The 17,418-nt window shown below is 41.5% G+C and overlaps 2 protein-coding genes across 5 annotated transcripts in view; one reads left to right on the top strand and one right to left on the bottom strand.

Moving 5' to 3' along the window:
- Positions 1-2,455, top strand: part of b3gat2 (beta-1,3-glucuronyltransferase 2 (glucuronosyltransferase S)) — a 106,636-nt gene extending 104,181 nt beyond the window's left edge. The window contains exon 4 of the mRNA XM_080191965.1: positions 2,162-2,455. Coding sequence (XP_080048091.1) covers positions 2,162-2,248 — 87 coding nt within the window. The 3' untranslated portion in view covers positions 2,249-2,455. The remainder of the gene's footprint in view (positions 1-2,161) is intronic.
- An 836-nt stretch (positions 2,456-3,291) lies between these two features.
- smap1 (small ArfGAP 1) overlaps positions 3,292-17,418 on the bottom strand; it is a 247,473-nt gene continuing 233,346 nt past the window's right edge. For all 4 annotated transcript variants that reach the window (XM_080191966.1, XM_080191970.1, XM_080191967.1 and 1 more), the window contains 2 exons: positions 9,779-10,092; positions 3,292-5,325 (listed from right to left, as the gene is read on the bottom strand). In XM_080191966.1, the coding sequence (XP_080048092.1) occupies positions 5,191-5,325; positions 9,779-10,092 (449 nt within the window). In that variant the 3' untranslated portion in view covers positions 3,292-5,190. The remainder of the gene's footprint in view (positions 5,326-9,778; positions 10,093-17,418) is intronic.

Raw genomic sequence — 17,418 nt, forward strand, 5'->3', positions numbered from 1 at the left:
AACAGAGAAAGGGAAAAGAAAATAAGAATAAGGAGCAAACATTAGGCCATTCAGCCCATCGTGTCTGCTCTGCCATTCAATCATGGCAGATGTGATTCTCATCCTCATTTTCCTGCCTTCTCCCCATAATCCTTGATCCTTATTGATCCATAAACCCTTATTAATCAAGAACCAATCTATCTCTGTCTTAAAGACAATGACCTGGCCTCCAAAGCCTTCTGTGGCAGAGAGTTCTACAAATTCATCACCCTCCGACTGAAAAAAATTCCCCCTCATTTCAGTTTTAAAGGAGTGTCCCTTCATTTTGAGGTTGTGCCCTCAAATGTCTTCCATGAGTGGAAACATTATCCCCACATCTACTCTTTCTAGGCCACTCAGTATTCTGTAAATGTCAATTAGATCCCCTCCTCATCATTCTGAACTCCATCGAGTACAGATGCAGCCTCCTTAACCACTCCTCATATAACAAACCCTTCCTCCCTGGGGTCATTCTTGTGAACCTCCCTGACCCCACTGATTGTAATGCCACTTATCAGCACCTGGTCTGTTACCTTGCAGGATACAGCACCTCCGATTCAGATCCAGGAACATTTTAAATGATAAAAGCAAATTACTGCGGATGCTGGAATCTGAAACCAAAAGAGAAAATGCTGGAAAATCTCAGCAGGTCTGGCAGCTTTGCTGAGCACCTTCAGTCTGTGCGCAATCAGGACTCTTGACCTTTCAAGTTGCTTGCCATTTTAACACACAACCCTCCGCCCATGCCCTCGTGTCCGTCCTTGGCTTGCTGCAACGTTCCAGTGAAGCTCAACACAAATTGAAGGAACAGCATCTCATCTCTTGGTTAGGCATTTTACGGCCTTCCGGTCTCAACATCGAATTCAACAACTTCAGATGATTTGCTCCACCTCACCTCAACTCCTTTGTTTTCATTCTATTTAATTTTTGCTATTCTCTACCTTTTTATTTCTTTATTGTCCTTCTTCATTTTTCTCCCCCATCCCTTTTCCCCTACTTTACCCCCCACTTTACCCCCCTTCCCTTTTCTCCCCCTTTTCTAAATCTTACCTCTGTCCCATCCATTTTCCTCCCCCCTCTCCCCCAACATCTTCATTTTAGCTTCTCTGCCGTTTGGCCATTCGCACCCTTTATTCTCTCTGCTGACAGCTTTTAACTGATTGCTCTGGTCTCTGTAGCTATGACTCATCCTTCATTCCTTCCCCCTGCAGTCTAAATATCTCTCACTTTCTATGCCTTTTAGCTATGGCAAAGGGTCACCTGGACTTGAAACATCAGCTCTTTTCTCTCCTTACAGATGCTGCCAGACCTGTTGTGATTTTAACTTTTTAAATGAAGTGAGTGTTTCTGTCTCAATCACCCAGCTGGGAAAGTGAATTCAGGACACCCACCACCCTCTGAGTGAAATGTTTTTTCCACGTCCACTTTAATCCTTCCACTAATCATCTTAAATCTGTGCCCTCTAGTAATTAATCCCTCAGCTAGAGGAAATGGGTCTTTCCTGTCTGCCCCATCCAAGCCCTTCATAATTTTGTACACCGCGTATTTGCATTCTGTTTGTGCTGATGACTTACCTGCAAGTAACAGTCGCTGCACGGATGTTTCACATAAACAGTCCTAGTTTCTGTTTTGCAGAGAGCTGTACAGGGTTGGCTCCTTAAGTGGGTTCAATATTGAGGTAATTTCTAATCAGTAAGAGAATTAAGAGTTACGGGGATAAAGTTAGAAAGTGGACCTGAGGAGCATCAGATCAGATAGGATTTCATTGAATGGTGCAGCAGGTTCAAAGGGCTGAATGACTGACTTCTGTTCCTATGTCTTATGACAGGAGGGTCAGTGAGTAATCACTACTTAAACTAATTAAAAAGATTCCAGGAGAGAAAATGAGGCTCTAAGAAAATACAGCCCATTATGATGATCCAAAATGCACCGTCTAAAAAGGTAGTTGAAGCAAACGCAATAATAACTTTCAAAAAATAAGAATGGGATAACTGACTGAAAAGGAGAAATTTGCAGAACCGTGGGGAAAAAGTAGGGAAAACTCTCCCAAAGGGCCAGGCATAGTCATGATGGACTAAATGGCCTCCTCTTCCCCGATAAGATTTCACTAAAAAACATTATTTTCTCATGTTTCATGTTTTAGGTGCTTGTTTGGCATACACGGACCGAGAAGGCAAACCTCGTATTTGAGCCCAAACACAACCAGGACGTAATTCACATTGAAGTCTAAACATCACTGGTTTAACGCCATCGAAGTTTACGTGGACACAGGGAGCCCAGCATGTGCCCTGGAAAAGCTGCGTCTAATCTGTCTACAACATGGATTTACGACAGCAGCAGGAAGAGGAAGCTATTCACTTGGGACATTTTTCAAGGCAAAACAGTTCACAGAAGCTTCAACTTCAAATCACAAGTTTACAGAAGTTTCATATTTCTCCATCTGCATGTTTCTTACATGGCATTCATTTCAATAAAAGATGTGCCATAAACAATTGAAATATAGTTCTTTTGCTTGTCTACTTGAGTCAGTTTTATACCTGTATGCTTTAAATTGTCCACTTTTGAAAGTGGCTTTTGCACAAGGCGGTATTAACTGATTTTCCGATAATATTTCAATCTCCACAGATTCTGAATGCAGCACGGTTCTGATGACCAGCAATACTCTAAAGTTCAATAGCATCACGAGTAGGCTCACATTAACGCTGCAATGAAGTTACTCTGACAATCCCCTAGTCGCCACACTCTGGCGCCTGTTTGGAGACAATAAGGGAGAATTTAGCACAACCAATGCACCCGTCTTTCAGATTGTGCAAAGAAACTAGAGCACCTGAAAGAAACCCAATTATCCATGGGGAGAATGTGCAGACTCCATACAGACAGTGACCCAAGACAGAAATGGAACCTGGGTCCCTGGCACTGAGAAGCAGCAGTGCTAACCACTGTGGCACGGTGCCACGTTATCTGTTGTGTTCACATTTGACAATTTTTCTGCAAAGTTAACACCACTCACGCTAAACATGCCTAATGTAAATCAGCTTCTCAACAGTTGATTCAGAACAGGGGGAGTGATATTACATGCAGCAGACAGCTTTAACACGCACTTAAGTTAGTGTGGCCCTGACTTCAACTGTATTCATACTATAACTGATATTTGTGCAATACTAAACTAGTTATCATGGACCATTGAGGTTTACAGTGTAAAATAACCTGAGTATGTTCCTGGCAAACAAGAACAGAAGTGATTCTGGAGAGACAAAAGATGCACACAAATAGTGGTTTAATTGATTTAATACAGGGAAATAACATACTTGCTGCTATACTAGGCACCATAAAATGTAAACACAACCGCAGTAATAAACCTGGATGTAGCTCACGGGAAATTCAAAGTTGATGCAAGTTACCCTGTTCACATTTGGTGCATTTAGTTGATAACCCATCGCTTTAAGTATCTGTTATTAAATAAACCTTTAAGGTTTAACAAAGCTGTAATACTCAAAAGTTTTTAAACAAAACTGATGTCATTTGGATTACCAGTGATTAAACTCTGTGAATACAGGACCATAAGCCGTTAAAGGTGTGACAGTGTGGTGAGATGTGCATCAATAAATTGAAGTTGGTAGGATAACTTAATTTTTAAACATACAGCAGTAGAAATTTGAATTCTGTGCCTGTGATGTTTTTAACCCCAAAAGGAAATGGGCAGCAAATGATAGCATGGTGAGCACAGAATTGAACTTCCGCTCCCGGTGTTATGCTTCTGAATCTTATCCTATTAACTAAAACTTGCCTCAAGGAAGTTTCTCAGGTAGGTTAGTGAGTCAAAAGTATATCAAAGGAGTAAAAACACTTCATTAAAAAAATTCCTATTGCTTGCCTTTTCAAAGAGCCACATTCAATCAAAATTGCTTCAAATAACTGAAAGCAAATTTAGAACGTTTGCCAGGCACTTGGTACTCAGCGAGCTAATGCTACGATATTTAGTGGCATTATGTGAGAAGTGTTTTAGGACAGGCAGTCAAAATAAATTATTAATGACAACACTGAAAACGTGTATTGACTGCTTACAGTTCAATATTTACAGTTAGCAATTACAAATTATCATAGTATCGAAAACTCCGAATGGTTAATGATTTTTCAGTATTACTAAATTTTGTGTTTTAAACATGAGAATTTCAGCTTTGTTAAACACTAGATCACAGCAGACACTTAAGGAGATGTGTTAGCTATTTATCGGTGTACCTTGCATCAGGTTAAAAAAACACATTTGACGGTTTGCATTACGAGGTCAAAATAGCAATGCTTTTGTCTTTTCGTATTTAAATCAAAGCACTGCTAAGTTGCTTCAAAGCAGACGGGTGCAGTATAAGGTGTTGTAGACCATCCAACTGTGAGAAGCCTTTATGCAGAGAAAGTGACATGTTAGGTTAAAATACAATGAGGCGTGGACAGGTTCTGGAATTGCCAGCTAACAATGGGGAGTTTGCCAATTGCAGTAAAAGAGTTCAAACCTGAGTTGCAACGTATGCATTTTATTTCCAATTGTTGGGGTCTCAACCCAAACATCAGTTCAAATGATTCACTCTACCATCCAGATCTATTTTTCTTCGACCTTTGCTTTCTTTTATTTGCGCCACATCGTCATATCACCACAAAGAAAAAAAAACAAATGGTTGGAACAAAAATAAAAAAAGACGGTGTTCCAAGTACAGCCTTTTAAACACACACCTAGTTATTTAACACACACCGGCTCATACAATTTCTTCTACAGGGAGTTCGGGTGACGATTGTTAAGAGTACTGGGTTTTGGGAAAGTGGGAGGGAAGATGCTAAACTGACAACTGACTTCCCTATCCCCTAGCAGTAGGAGTACTAGCTACAAGTCACATGACAATATCATTACAATTGATCCTAAACTGCTCAGACAGCATGTGACGGAGACATTTTAGAAAAAAAAACCGTGGTGAGGAAAACCTCGGAAACTGGTATTCCACAGCTTAACCAGGGAATGACGTAATTAGACTCAATCAATAATAGACTGCCAGGAATGGTCTAGATCAACTAGGTAATATTTGCAGTCAAACCAGGGCATTTCTTTTTACATAGATAAAATAATAAGTCTGTTATGCAATCGAGAGATGACGGATAATTCCAGGATCGTGACTTCATTTTGCTTCATTTCCACAGTTGAGTACTGAGAGTCTGGCCTGTCGGACTGCCTGTCCATCCTCCCATTGTGCCTGCAGGTTGGTTGAAGCCCATCATGCCACTGGGGCAACTTAGATTCATCCCCGCCATCTGCTGATTCACCTACGAACACAATGAGACAAACATGCTTACGGTTTTATGCCCAACAATTGAAATCTGTACAGATGTGGTGAGTGAAACACTTGCTAACCTTTTAAGCTGCTGCAGAAGGAGACAACAAAGGAGAATGGGATGGACAATGATTGTGCACACCCGTAGCAGAACGATACATAGATTGACATGCAGGTATATATAAAAACAACTAGTCAGTCAGGTCTGCCCCACCGCAATAACTGCAGCATTGTGACTGGATACCTTCAATCTTCATTTCTTACTGCAGCTATATAATTTCCTGGCATGAGGGAGACGATGGAAGAAAGTGAGACGGTGAATACAAGAAAACAAGCGAGGACAGGAAAATAACATCCTTGAGCACAAAATGCTCACGATTGAGGAACATTAGCACAAGAGAAAATGTGCACGTGTGAAAAAGGAAAGCTTCCATGTGCACAAGAGGTTGGGGTGGGTGGGGGGGGGTAAGGAAGGGGCGAGAGTAGAATCATAGAATGTATGGCTCAGAGACAGGTCCTCCGGCTCAAACTGATCCAGGCTGACCAAAAGCTCATCTAAGCTAACCCCATTCGTCTGCGTTTGACCCATATCCTCTAAGCCTTTCCTATCCATGTGTCTGTCCAAAATTGAATCATAGAATAAATTCTTCAGCTGCATGGTGGGATTTGAACTTGTGTCCCCAGAGAATTAAGCTGAGTTTCTAGATTGTTAGTCTACTAACATTACCACTGTGCCACCACATCCACCAGTAAAGGAGAGAATATTTTGGTGTAAATAATGACGGTTTCCATAAGACATGAATCAATATATCATCCACACACAAAACCCGCATGCTTAAGTTTAATTCATTTCGAAAGCTTTTACGTTACCAATAATGTGGTTTTCGTTTGGTAAAACACTTTATAGTTATGGAACTAAGGACATTAAAAACATAACCTCATCCTAACTCCTTTCCCAAGATAGGCTTGCAGAGGAAGAGAAAGGATTAATTTTAAATAAATGCTGCTTTGGAACTGTTAGGATAGCAATACCATCAATTTAGACTGCACACATTATTGTCACTTGTACAAATCTTGATAAGGTATCAAACTGAAGTACGTTCTGAAGAGTCTGTTGATACACTTCATCAAGGTGATCCAATGAGCATCCAATTAAGGTGGTACAAAAACGCCTGACTGCTTCCTGAAAGTACTCTCCGTACACATGAAGAAATCTCCAAATACTTTACCACACATTGGTAATTTATATCAAATAAAAATGCCTCACTAAGATTGCTCCCAGCAGTCAATATGAAGGCAATCCACTGATTTATCATGAATTTGGCAGGAAAAGCATTTTTACACAGACGCCATACAGAAGTAATTACAATATCCCATGGGCATATACGGGCTAATAGGCTACAAATGGAAAAACAGAGATAAAATTCTTTACTTTAAAAACTCATGTGTTCAAGTGATAGAAGCACATTAATTTCCCTTTTAAAAAATTGTGCAATTCATATCAATACCAAAAGTAAACATTCCTTCAACTGGCTACAATTGGGTGTTGGTGCTCCCAAACTGTTTACTGGAAGAATAAAGAATGACAGGGAACTCAGCTGGAGTTAATCTTTGCTGATCCATTCCAAACACAGAGTCTCGTGATTGAAATGGTGGACGAATTGGATTCACTGCCAATTCTCATCGTATGACTGTTTGGATAAGGCATTGGAGGAAAGCTGGTACCAAGGGATGGTGGGGAACTCGGCACCACTAAGTATAATATCGCAATCAGTTTGAACACGCATTAATCACGCTTTCAGATTTATGACTGATATTTAATGAGTGTCATTTATCTTATAAATGCTTTCAAGTTCCATTTAAAATCATCAAATATGAATCCTTCTGTTGGGAGATCAGAGTAGGCAACTGTTACATTAATTTTGGATGCATCTAATTCAAACAGTTAGTCTAAATGCATACAGCATCTAAAATGTAAACTGACACTAAGGGAAACAGGCATAATATTTACCAACTGCCCCTGAATGCACCACTGGAGCAGTGCAATCCCCAAACCAAGAGCAGGACGATTGAAGGTTCAATCTCTGCACAATGTTGAGTTAGCTATCTCAGCTTGAGCAGTAGTTGATGAACTTGGCCACCCAGGAGACAGAAGGGAAAAATGGATAAAAACTAATTTTTTAATTGTCTATCTGTAATCAGATAACGACATTATGAGGCTTCGCTACGATATGGTCAAATAGCTCGGTGACACTACTTGGCCGTTTTTCCTTATTGTTCTTTCATGGGATGTGGTGCCAATGGTAAGGCAAGTATTTATTATTCATTCCCAATTGTCCTTGAAAAGACAGTGGCGAGTGGCCTTTGCAGCAGTTGAGTGGTTTGCCAGGCCATTTCACAGGGAAATAAAGAGTCAATCACTTTAGGTCTGGAGTCACATGTAGACCAGGCAGACAACAGATTTCCTTCGCTAAAGAGCTCTTTTGACAAAAAAAATGATAGTTTCATGGCATCCATTACGGACACTAAATTTTCATTCTAGATTTTTAAAAATTATTTAATTGAGTTTAAATTCCACCAGCTGCCACGTGAGATTTGAACCTGTGTCGCTGGGGCATTAATATGGGCCTCTGGGTTACTCGTCCAGTGGCATTACCTCTTTGCCACCATCTTTCCCACCACTCTGATATATTTACAAATTGCACTCCTCCAGTTTCCACTACAGAATTCTCGGATTTTCTTTCTTACCTACCTCAGTGGAAAAGACCAGACGACTATTTGGACAATAAGCTGGCAATTTGCACAGCCAGATTGAGAACTGGGCATCAAGTTCAAAATCTACCCAACGTTGTCTACATACATGGTAAATCACCATTTGGAACCTGTCATGCATTTCTGTTGTCAGAACAATGTAATGTTGGATCTGACAGCCCTAATTATTAAAAAAATACAAAAAAAAGACAATTCTATAATATTACCTTTTTATATGGTAGCATTTTAGCTTTATTAGCTCAACAACTTGTTCCCTGGATGTGGTCATGCCTGGGAATCAAGACCATTTTGGTGAACCCAATAAGGTTCATCGGGCATACACTGGTGTTGGAGGTGGGTGCCGCAAAGATTAATTGGCAATTGTGCTAGACTATTGAGAATCTTCGTTGGGTTTTTTGGTATGGCAAATAAGTAGACCTTTTAATAGAAGAAAATATACACTGCCTGTCTGTACCACCCTGGACTCAGAGCTATATTACTGCCCACGTATGAATTCTCCAGTCATTTCCACCTGTGACACATCTGTGATAAATAGTAAATGCTATTAGAGGTCTGTTTTATAGACGGATGTTTAGCACCCATAAACCGACAATGTGCATCAAATCGATTTTACTACTGCAATAGGTGTCTAAACATTTTTAAATTTTAAACAGCTGACGGAAATAAATTTAATCGAACTTGAAAATCTATCTTGCGTTTGTTCTCTTCCAAATGCTCTTTTGACTGCCAAAACATCATTTCTAAGTGAGGAACGGAGTTAGAGATCACTCAGTCTCTGGGTTAATCATCAGAGATTGAGCATCTGTTTCCACATTATGCCCCACTGATCATCCCAAATCCCAGCCAGGACTAGAAGCATTGAACCTAACAATGGAGATAAATTTCAATGACTATCACAACTTGAGACCAGAAATCTCAATATCTGTTTATTTTTCCTTCCTATCAGGCCAGTGTAAACAAAATATTCATCGAGATGTTGGTAATCATAGAATCCTACATTGCAGAAGGAGGCCATTTGGCCTATCAAGTCTGCACCGACCACAATTCCACCCAGGTCCCATCCCCGTAACCCCTTACCCTGACGCTGAGGGGTAATTTAGCATGGCCGATCAACCTAACCCTCACATCTTTTGGACTACGGGAGGAAAACAGAGCACCCGGAGGAAACCCGTGCAGACACGGGGAGCATGCGCAAACTCCACACCAGGGGGTGACCCAAGCTGTGAGGCAGCAATGCTAACCACTGTGCCACCATGCTGCCCCTTCTATTATTTAAAAAAAATCTACTGTGGCAGTACATAGTATGAGCTTTCTACAATCAAAATTTTGTGGTGTGAGTGGATTATGAATAAAAAAAGGAACATTTTTAGTTATAGCCTTTGTGACAATGATTAATGTCACACCTCAGGCAGCTATCTTCACAGTACCCACTAGTGTAATACTGGCATCTTTTAATTGATAGAGAAACATGGAAAGCACAGCCATCATCTGTTTGATTTATTACAGTGAAGAAACAATGCAGCAAACATTCTCAGACAAATCCAAATGGTAATTGTTAGACTACAAAACAACAATTCAGCGATATATATTATTGATAATCAATAAACCTGCTGCAAAGTGGGTTTTTTTTTGCTTCACTTCTCTTTACTAAATCAATACGTGGCTTCACTGACCTGACTCAGGTTCCACTGTGGTTGCTGGCTTTGTTGCACGTTGTATGAATTTCCCACCATTCCTCCTTGGGGGGCCATCATATTCTCTGGAACCCTGACGGCACCAGCTTGAGCATTACCCATAAATCCATTTGGCATTCCAATGCCAACCACCATTCCCGCTGGCTGGGGCATCATACCCACTGACTGTCCCATCATATTCCCCATCATGCCAGTGGGTGCAGGCATAGGCGCTCCAAGGTTCGGGAAATTAGGATAACTGGCCGCAGGGTGCGAAACATACGGCAGCGGAGAAGGTGCCATGAACACAGCAGCTGGAAATGAAAAGAAGCAGCGAAAAGACAAAGTTACATCAGGGAACAAACAATTCAGAGCACTCTTCATATCGATGGAAACCAAGTGAAACAAAAATGGAAACCAAGTGAAATTGCATATATATTCCACCCAATGTGCCTGTCATCCTCAAGTACATTGTTACTGTAGTCTGCACAATCTTTATGATGTACTTTGACAGTATCGATCTCCCCTGAAATTTCCACAAGAGAAGCAGTGCTATGGGAAGATCATGGAGGCTGAATTCATTGTCTTCAGCCCTCACCACAAACTTTGCTCTCTGGCTGTCATATCTGTCCTCAAGGTGAACATTCAACCGCATATCACTGACCACACTTGATTTCACTTCCATAACATTGTGCCTTCTCCCCCGCCTTCAGCTGCCTAGGCCCAGAGTTCTGGAATTGAAGGTGTCTTGGCTGGTTGGTTCAACTCTTTGCGAACCATTTCAGGCTTCCAGGCGGGTTAGGTTGATTGGCCATGCTAAATTACCCCTTAGTGTCAGAGGAGCTAGCTAGGGTAAGGGGTTACAGGGATGGGACCAGGGTTTAATATCTCAAATGTATTTCTTACCTACATAAATAATTTATTAGTAAACATCCCGGTTCGAAAAAGCGTCCAGTTATTTGAAATGACTTAAGAGTATACTGGAATTGCATGTTATATCGAGTAGTAAGTGAAGGGGCACAACAATCTGGCAGCATTGGTGGAGAGAAAAACAGAAACATTGTAGCCTAGAATTTAAGTTTTCCTGTCAGCATATTTGAAGGCAGGAAGCTCAAAATGCAGTGCATGGCCTTTCCACCAGTCACTTGCTCTCCCTGACCTGTGGGGGAAGGAGGGGGTGTTGGAAACTGCAGAAAGCCTCAAGCCTATTGAGGCCTTTAAGTGGCTAATGATTTATCATTGTCACGTTATAACAGTCAAAAGTATTGTTTCCTGCGTGCTATACAGACAAAACATACCATTCATAGAGAAGGAAAGGAGAAACTGCAGAATGTAGTGTTACAGTCATAGCTAGAGCATAGAGAAAGATCAACTTAATGCAAGGTAAGTCCATTCAAAAGTCTGGCAGCAGCAGGGAAGGAGCTGTTCTTGACTCTGTTGGAACGTGACCTCAGACTTTTGTATCTTTTTGCCGAAGGAAGAAGGTGGAAGAGAGACTGTCCAGGGTGCTTGGGGGGAGGGTGGGATCCTTAGTGGCCATTTTAAGTGCCTCATCCACCACTCCTTACCTGCGCCACTTGTGAGGTGGTGGGGGCGGCTCAGTGTACCCTTTGGAGGCACAATCATACCTCTCCACCCCCATCCTGCCTCTGAAACCTGACCCTTCCCCGCTCCTCCCAAAACCCCTGCTCGCTGATTCTGCTACTCAATTTAACTTCAGTCCAGCCTCCATAATTCATCTTTGGGGAACTGACTGTGGTCCCAGAGGTATGGCGCTGCTGGCTTGAATTTCCTCCCCCAATAGGACAGAAATCTCTAGCTCAGCCAATTAACCCTCTGTCGCATGTTAAATGCGAGTTTATTTTATTAGAAAACTAAAAGTAAAATTTATTTATTAGTGTTACAAATAGGCTTACATTAACACGCCAATGAACTTACTGTCAAAATCCCCTAAGTCACCACATACCAGAGCTTGTTTGGGTACACTGCAGGAGAATTTAGCATGGCCAATGCACCTAACCAGCACGTCTTTCAGACTGTGGGAGGAAACCGGAGCACCCGGAGGAAACCAATGCAGGCACGGGGAGAACATGCAGACTCTGCACAGACAGTCACCCAAGCCAGAAATTGAACACAGGTCCCTGGCGCTGTGAAGCAACAGTACTGGCCACTGTGCCACAGCCCTACAGTGCAGCATGCTATCCCATTAAATTCAGCCCATTAATTCTTTCTTTTAAATTTCTAACCTACAGAGCGTTTTCAGCATTCTCTATGCTCCCATTAGGGTTGAATGATGAGTGGGAGAATGCTCATACAGAACAGTATATACCAGATGGACTGAATGGTCTGTTTTTGTTCTGTACTGTACATTCTGTGTATAATTAACCATGCTATATCTGTTGCTGTGAATTGAATGTTCTTTCTACATGCACCAGCAATAAACGTCAACCAACTTAAAGTGCCCTGCAGTGAGTAGAGTTGGACTCAGCACATCACCTCCACCCCACTGGAAAAGGATAGCTGAATGTTAATGATCCCAGCTACACAAGAAAATGTGCATTGTTTGCAAATATTTATCTTGTCAAATTTTCACAAGGTCAGGTTTGCAGTTTTCATAGAAAAATGGAAATAATTGGGCAAAACTTCCTTACAAAATACTAGTTGAGGATTCCAGAATCCCCATAAACACTAATTCAATTTGAATTAAGTCGAACAGTTGACCTGTTTATTTGGAGTGAAATTGTAACTGATTGTAAACCAAAGTTGTTGAACCAGGTAACACAAGTGGAAGCTTCCAAATTGTTTTAGAATGAAGTGACAGTCTCCTGATTCTAGATCATTGCGGCACTTGGAGTTTAACGCCTGATTGAATGAGGCGAGGTCATTTCTGATTGGTTGTGACAATCCGTGTCGTATTCCTTGGATCTTCAACCCAACCGCTGCTAAATTAAGCTGTATTTTTAAAAATTAATTGCATCTTTTCTGAGGAAGCACACAGGGATGCAGCACAGCACACCGAGTTACTAATTAACTTCAGTAAGCATAATCGTTAAAGAACACATTTAGCACGCAGTAGTGAAAGCTGTTAAAATGCACACTAGCAAGAAATTTAACGTACGGTAAATGGAGGTGCCCACCTTTAGCTGCTATTTAGCAAATACAGCAATATTTAGCACACATCATATCCTTGATGCAATGGACCTATATGCATACAATGTCTTCTGTCGCAATACAGCCTATTTCAGTTTTATTTAATCTGCACTGCTGATATTTCAGAAACTCAGTGGGCTGGCAATTTCAATTGTGTGAGGCTAACTGTATTGAAAATGATTCCATTATTGAGACATGGGTGTTTCAATCTCCTGCATTTTCTCCCCCACTAGATGCCTGCAAATTGATAACCTGAAGTTTCAAACACTGGAATTGGGTCAGGAGATGTCAGAAGGTGGGAAGGAACAAGGGTGAGGTTAATCAGGGTGAATGGATCAGGAGTTACAGACCTTGTCAGTCACTCAATTGTTCCTTCAGATGGGCAACAAAAAAAATACAGGATGGTGCCCAAGTCAATCAAAATGCTTACTGGTTAAGGTGCAACTTTCATTGAAAAATAGACAAACAGAGCAACTGCCATTGTAAAACAGACAAATAATATAGCCGAACTCTAAAGTCATGTTCAACATTGCTCTAAGCTTCACACTGTATTGAACCCAAATGTGAAGAAATAAGTAAAAATGCATACAGTGCTGCAAATTACTGCTCTGGATTTCTCAGATATGATTTGGCTGATATAAGCCTCCAGTTGCTGAGGAACAAGTGGAATAATCAGCGCAGTTGGCACATGATTAATACTGATACCTTATTATTCCTATCAACATGTGAGGCAATGCAAGATAAATAACACAATTTTAAAAAAGGATTAGGGAGTGCAAGAACAGAGAAACCTGAGTGCGTGTACAGATCTTTGAACGTTTGGAAAATAGTTCATAAAACATAAGGGATCCTTGGTTTTATAAATTGAAGCATAAAGGACAAAGGGCAGGAAATTATGCTGAACCAGAGAACATCTGTTCAGCTGGATAGCTCTTTGAAAGGCTTGATAGACCAATAGCCTCCTGTGTGCTATACAATCAACGATAACCAGTCTGCATCCAAGCTCCTTAACAAATCACAAAAAAGCAAAACATTCAGTGTAACAGACTCATTTACAGAACTTGTGTTTGCATCAGCAAAACCAAGCTCCCTCACTGATTTGTCATGGACATACATTAGCTTTGAAGTATCACTCATTCCCAATGTCCCATTGATTCCTTGTTTCCTAAAGTTGCTGACTTTTGGCAGTACAGATGTTCATGGATGATGAAAGGTGTCCGTTGCCTCGGCCAAGGCTCCAGGCTTCATTATAACCAGTTTATACTGTTAACAGGTTATGCAAACAAAACAGAGTCTAATCTCTAGGAAATCTCACGCGTACACTTCCAGTGGTGTTTTTTAAATTCATTTACGGGATATGGGCATCGCTGGCTGCCCAACATTCATTGCCCATTTCTGGTTGCCCTTGGAGGGCAGTTGAGAGTCAATGCTGGAAAGACAATCAAGAAAGGATTTTGACTAAGTTTTACCACAGCTAAGAGACATAAATGGAAGCACTGAAATGAAGTTGTTCTGCAACATATCCAAATATACTCATAATACCGGTGTAACATAAATAGCTGAGATCCTCCTGCACTGAAATAGCGTTACAGGGAAAAGGAAAAAGAAAATGCAGTGATTATTTGAGGTCAGATGCAATAAAGAAAGGTTCGAGGGATTCCTGAGAGAGAGGCACACCTCATCTGATTATAAAGCTTGCTTCATCCAGACTACATCTAGTCAAATAACATTCTACGTACACTCTAACATACCGCTAAAAGACATACAACTGTTAGTACGGCCACCAATGAGCCTCAATGAGCCCATCAAAGGACACCAAGAAGTTGCTTGTTTGTCTAACAGAGAATCAAGCCAATGATAGCACCAAGAGAAAAGATAGGTTGGGGAGTGCAGAAGGGTTGGGACAAGGAATTGGGTGAGCAGAGCACCTGTGAAGAAGTCAAAAGAAGCATGTGGCCAAACGGGCCACCTAAAATGGCGATGTGTAAAGCACTCTGGGACAATTGGGCAAGAACTAAAACGACAGGCTGCAGCCTAAAAGTCAGAGCTAAACAGGCTGCAACCCAGACAAGTGAATACACAGGATATGGGTCATCTACAGGACAAAAGAGATTTTCTGGTCAAACTGGGCTATTTACCAGACTTAAGGATGCTGTAGCCCCTTATTTGGGAGGGAGGCGTGAACCCTACGTGCCCCCAGCACCTGCAGACATGGCCGTTGAAGACACATCCAGAGATTGGTGTGCCAGCGCTTAATTGGACTTTATCGATCAGGGTGATCAAGTCCTGATCGATTGATTGACAATGGCCAAAAGGAGCACGAAACTCAACAGGGTGTAAAGGGTGCTGCAAAACCAAGAATCTCTCTCTCTGACCCCACGGACGAGCTACAACACCGATGACCATCGCCAGCGACAACCAGCACAAGGTGAGCCATCACACCCGAGAAGGAAGGAAGACCAGAGCCAGAGTGCCAGGCCAGACCAAAGGTCTAGCGCACAGGTAAAGGCCAATATCTGCTTGGGTACTTACCAGTCACGCAAAGTCAAGTCAAGGAGTTGTACTGACTTGAACTCTCGTACTTTCTGTAAAGATAACTTATTGTTGCTTGGGTGGGTGATTATTAATTGTGTGTCTTAAATAAATATTGGTTGAGCTAATCAGACGTCTATTCGCAGTTATTTGCCCACCGTATAAAGGTTAAAACAGCCCGTGCTGCAGGCACAACAGGCATGACTGCAGAATCAAAAAATCTAGAAAAAGGAGAAAAATTAAAAGGAAGTGCAAATAAATTGATAGGCTGAGTCCAAAGCAGCAGGTAAAATGCACATGAATGGTTTCAGGTAGCGCAAATTAAAAGCTACTTAAAACAATCAGGATACATCAAGAACATGATAGCGAGTGCAACAGGAAATAGATGTTGACAATAGGAAGTAGTCAATAATTAAAAGGTTAAAGTCCCACGGTGACAACTTAGGGAATGTGGAATCAGCATGAAGTATCTGTTCTCAGAGTTTGGAGAAGATGAAGCGAGTGAAGTCCAGAAACTGTTTGAACATACGAGTACTGGATGACGTATTTTCATAGGAATGAGATCCAGGAGGTATACAGATGCCAGTGCAGGACAGAAAGATGATGACCAATTTGGAAGGCATCATAAAATGCAAAAGCAGCTGAGGATTTCCCTGCTGCTATACTGGTTAGGATCAGACCAAAGCTGAAAAAAAGCTTCGAACCAGGAGCCGGACGAGGCTCAGCCAGAGTTTGAAGTCTCTCAATCAAGCGGGGGGTGGGGAAAGGGTCAGAGAGGCTGATACAAATTCTTCAACTATCATAAAAATCAGGAACATAAGAACATAAGAAATAGGAGCAGGAGTAGGCCATCTAGCCCTTCGAGCCTGCCCCGCCATTCAATAAGATCATGGCTGATCTGTCGTGGCTCAGTTCCACATTCCCGCCCTCTCCTGGAATTTAAAACGAAGCTTGAAAGGCAGAGATTGAGGTTTTTCCAGGTCTTTTCCACAGGTTGCAGACCAAAATCAGAACAAAAAAGGCGGCAGCAGCAGACTTTGATCAGAATCAGGGGATCTACATCTTTTCTAATGAAGTCCAGTTCAGAAACGCAATCTTGGAATCCAACAAAGTCCAGGAATTTGAAGGCAGATTTGACAGAAAATCCAGTCAGATCTTTCTAGATTTCCCAGAGTTCACAAGGCAAACTATCACAGAATTTGAAGTTTGGGTTTGAAGTAGGGAAAAGCTGAATGCATTTTGTACCTGAAGGGAAAGGGTTAATTGATTTTGTACCTAGAATATGTCACAAACATAACCCTTCATCGTGACTGATCTTCTCTACCTTATACTGCTTATACTGATCCTGGCAGTAATATAAGTATACTTCAACTCTCGTTTTATAACAGCTGATAGTTACATGTGACTGTTATTTTGTAGACTTTGTAAATCTTACCTATTTTTGTTAGTTAGACATTGTTACACAGATGGTAGTTTACGATACCAGCTTTTAACAGGAAGAGTTCTGCTGGGACAGCTGCGATCGCACAAGTAACTTCAAAGACAGGGATGCCGGTACTGCTGCAGAAGAGATTCCTGTGTCCTGACTGCAGGACTGTAATTCCTCATTAACTCTGGGGCTGCATCACGACCCAGGAAGGAAGAACTGAAGGTCTGGCTGGAATTGGAACTTTGAATCGTGATTCCTGCTGGAGCTCACAATGTATAAATGTCCACTTGTGTTTGTGTTCTATGAGAAGTCTGGTAAGCCTTAAATCAGAGCCAGTTTCTCCCCAAAGCTTTGGAATAAAAACCACTTTATTTTGACTCACTGTCTCAGAGGTATTATTTTACCTACAACAGGTTAAAATGAAATCTCTGTTAGAATCAGGGGAACTTAGCAAAGTTGAGGATTTGGAGGGAAATGAGCAACCACAGCTGCAGGTAGTTCTGGACAGATAGACATAGGGAGTTCCCCT

The sequence above is a fragment of the Carcharhinus amblyrhynchos genome, chromosome 7, assembly GCF_965287045.1.
Source record: "Carcharhinus amblyrhynchos chromosome 7, sCarAmb.v2.hapA, whole genome shotgun sequence".
Taxonomy (NCBI): Eukaryota; Metazoa; Chordata; class Chondrichthyes; order Carcharhiniformes; family Carcharhinidae; genus Carcharhinus; species Carcharhinus amblyrhynchos.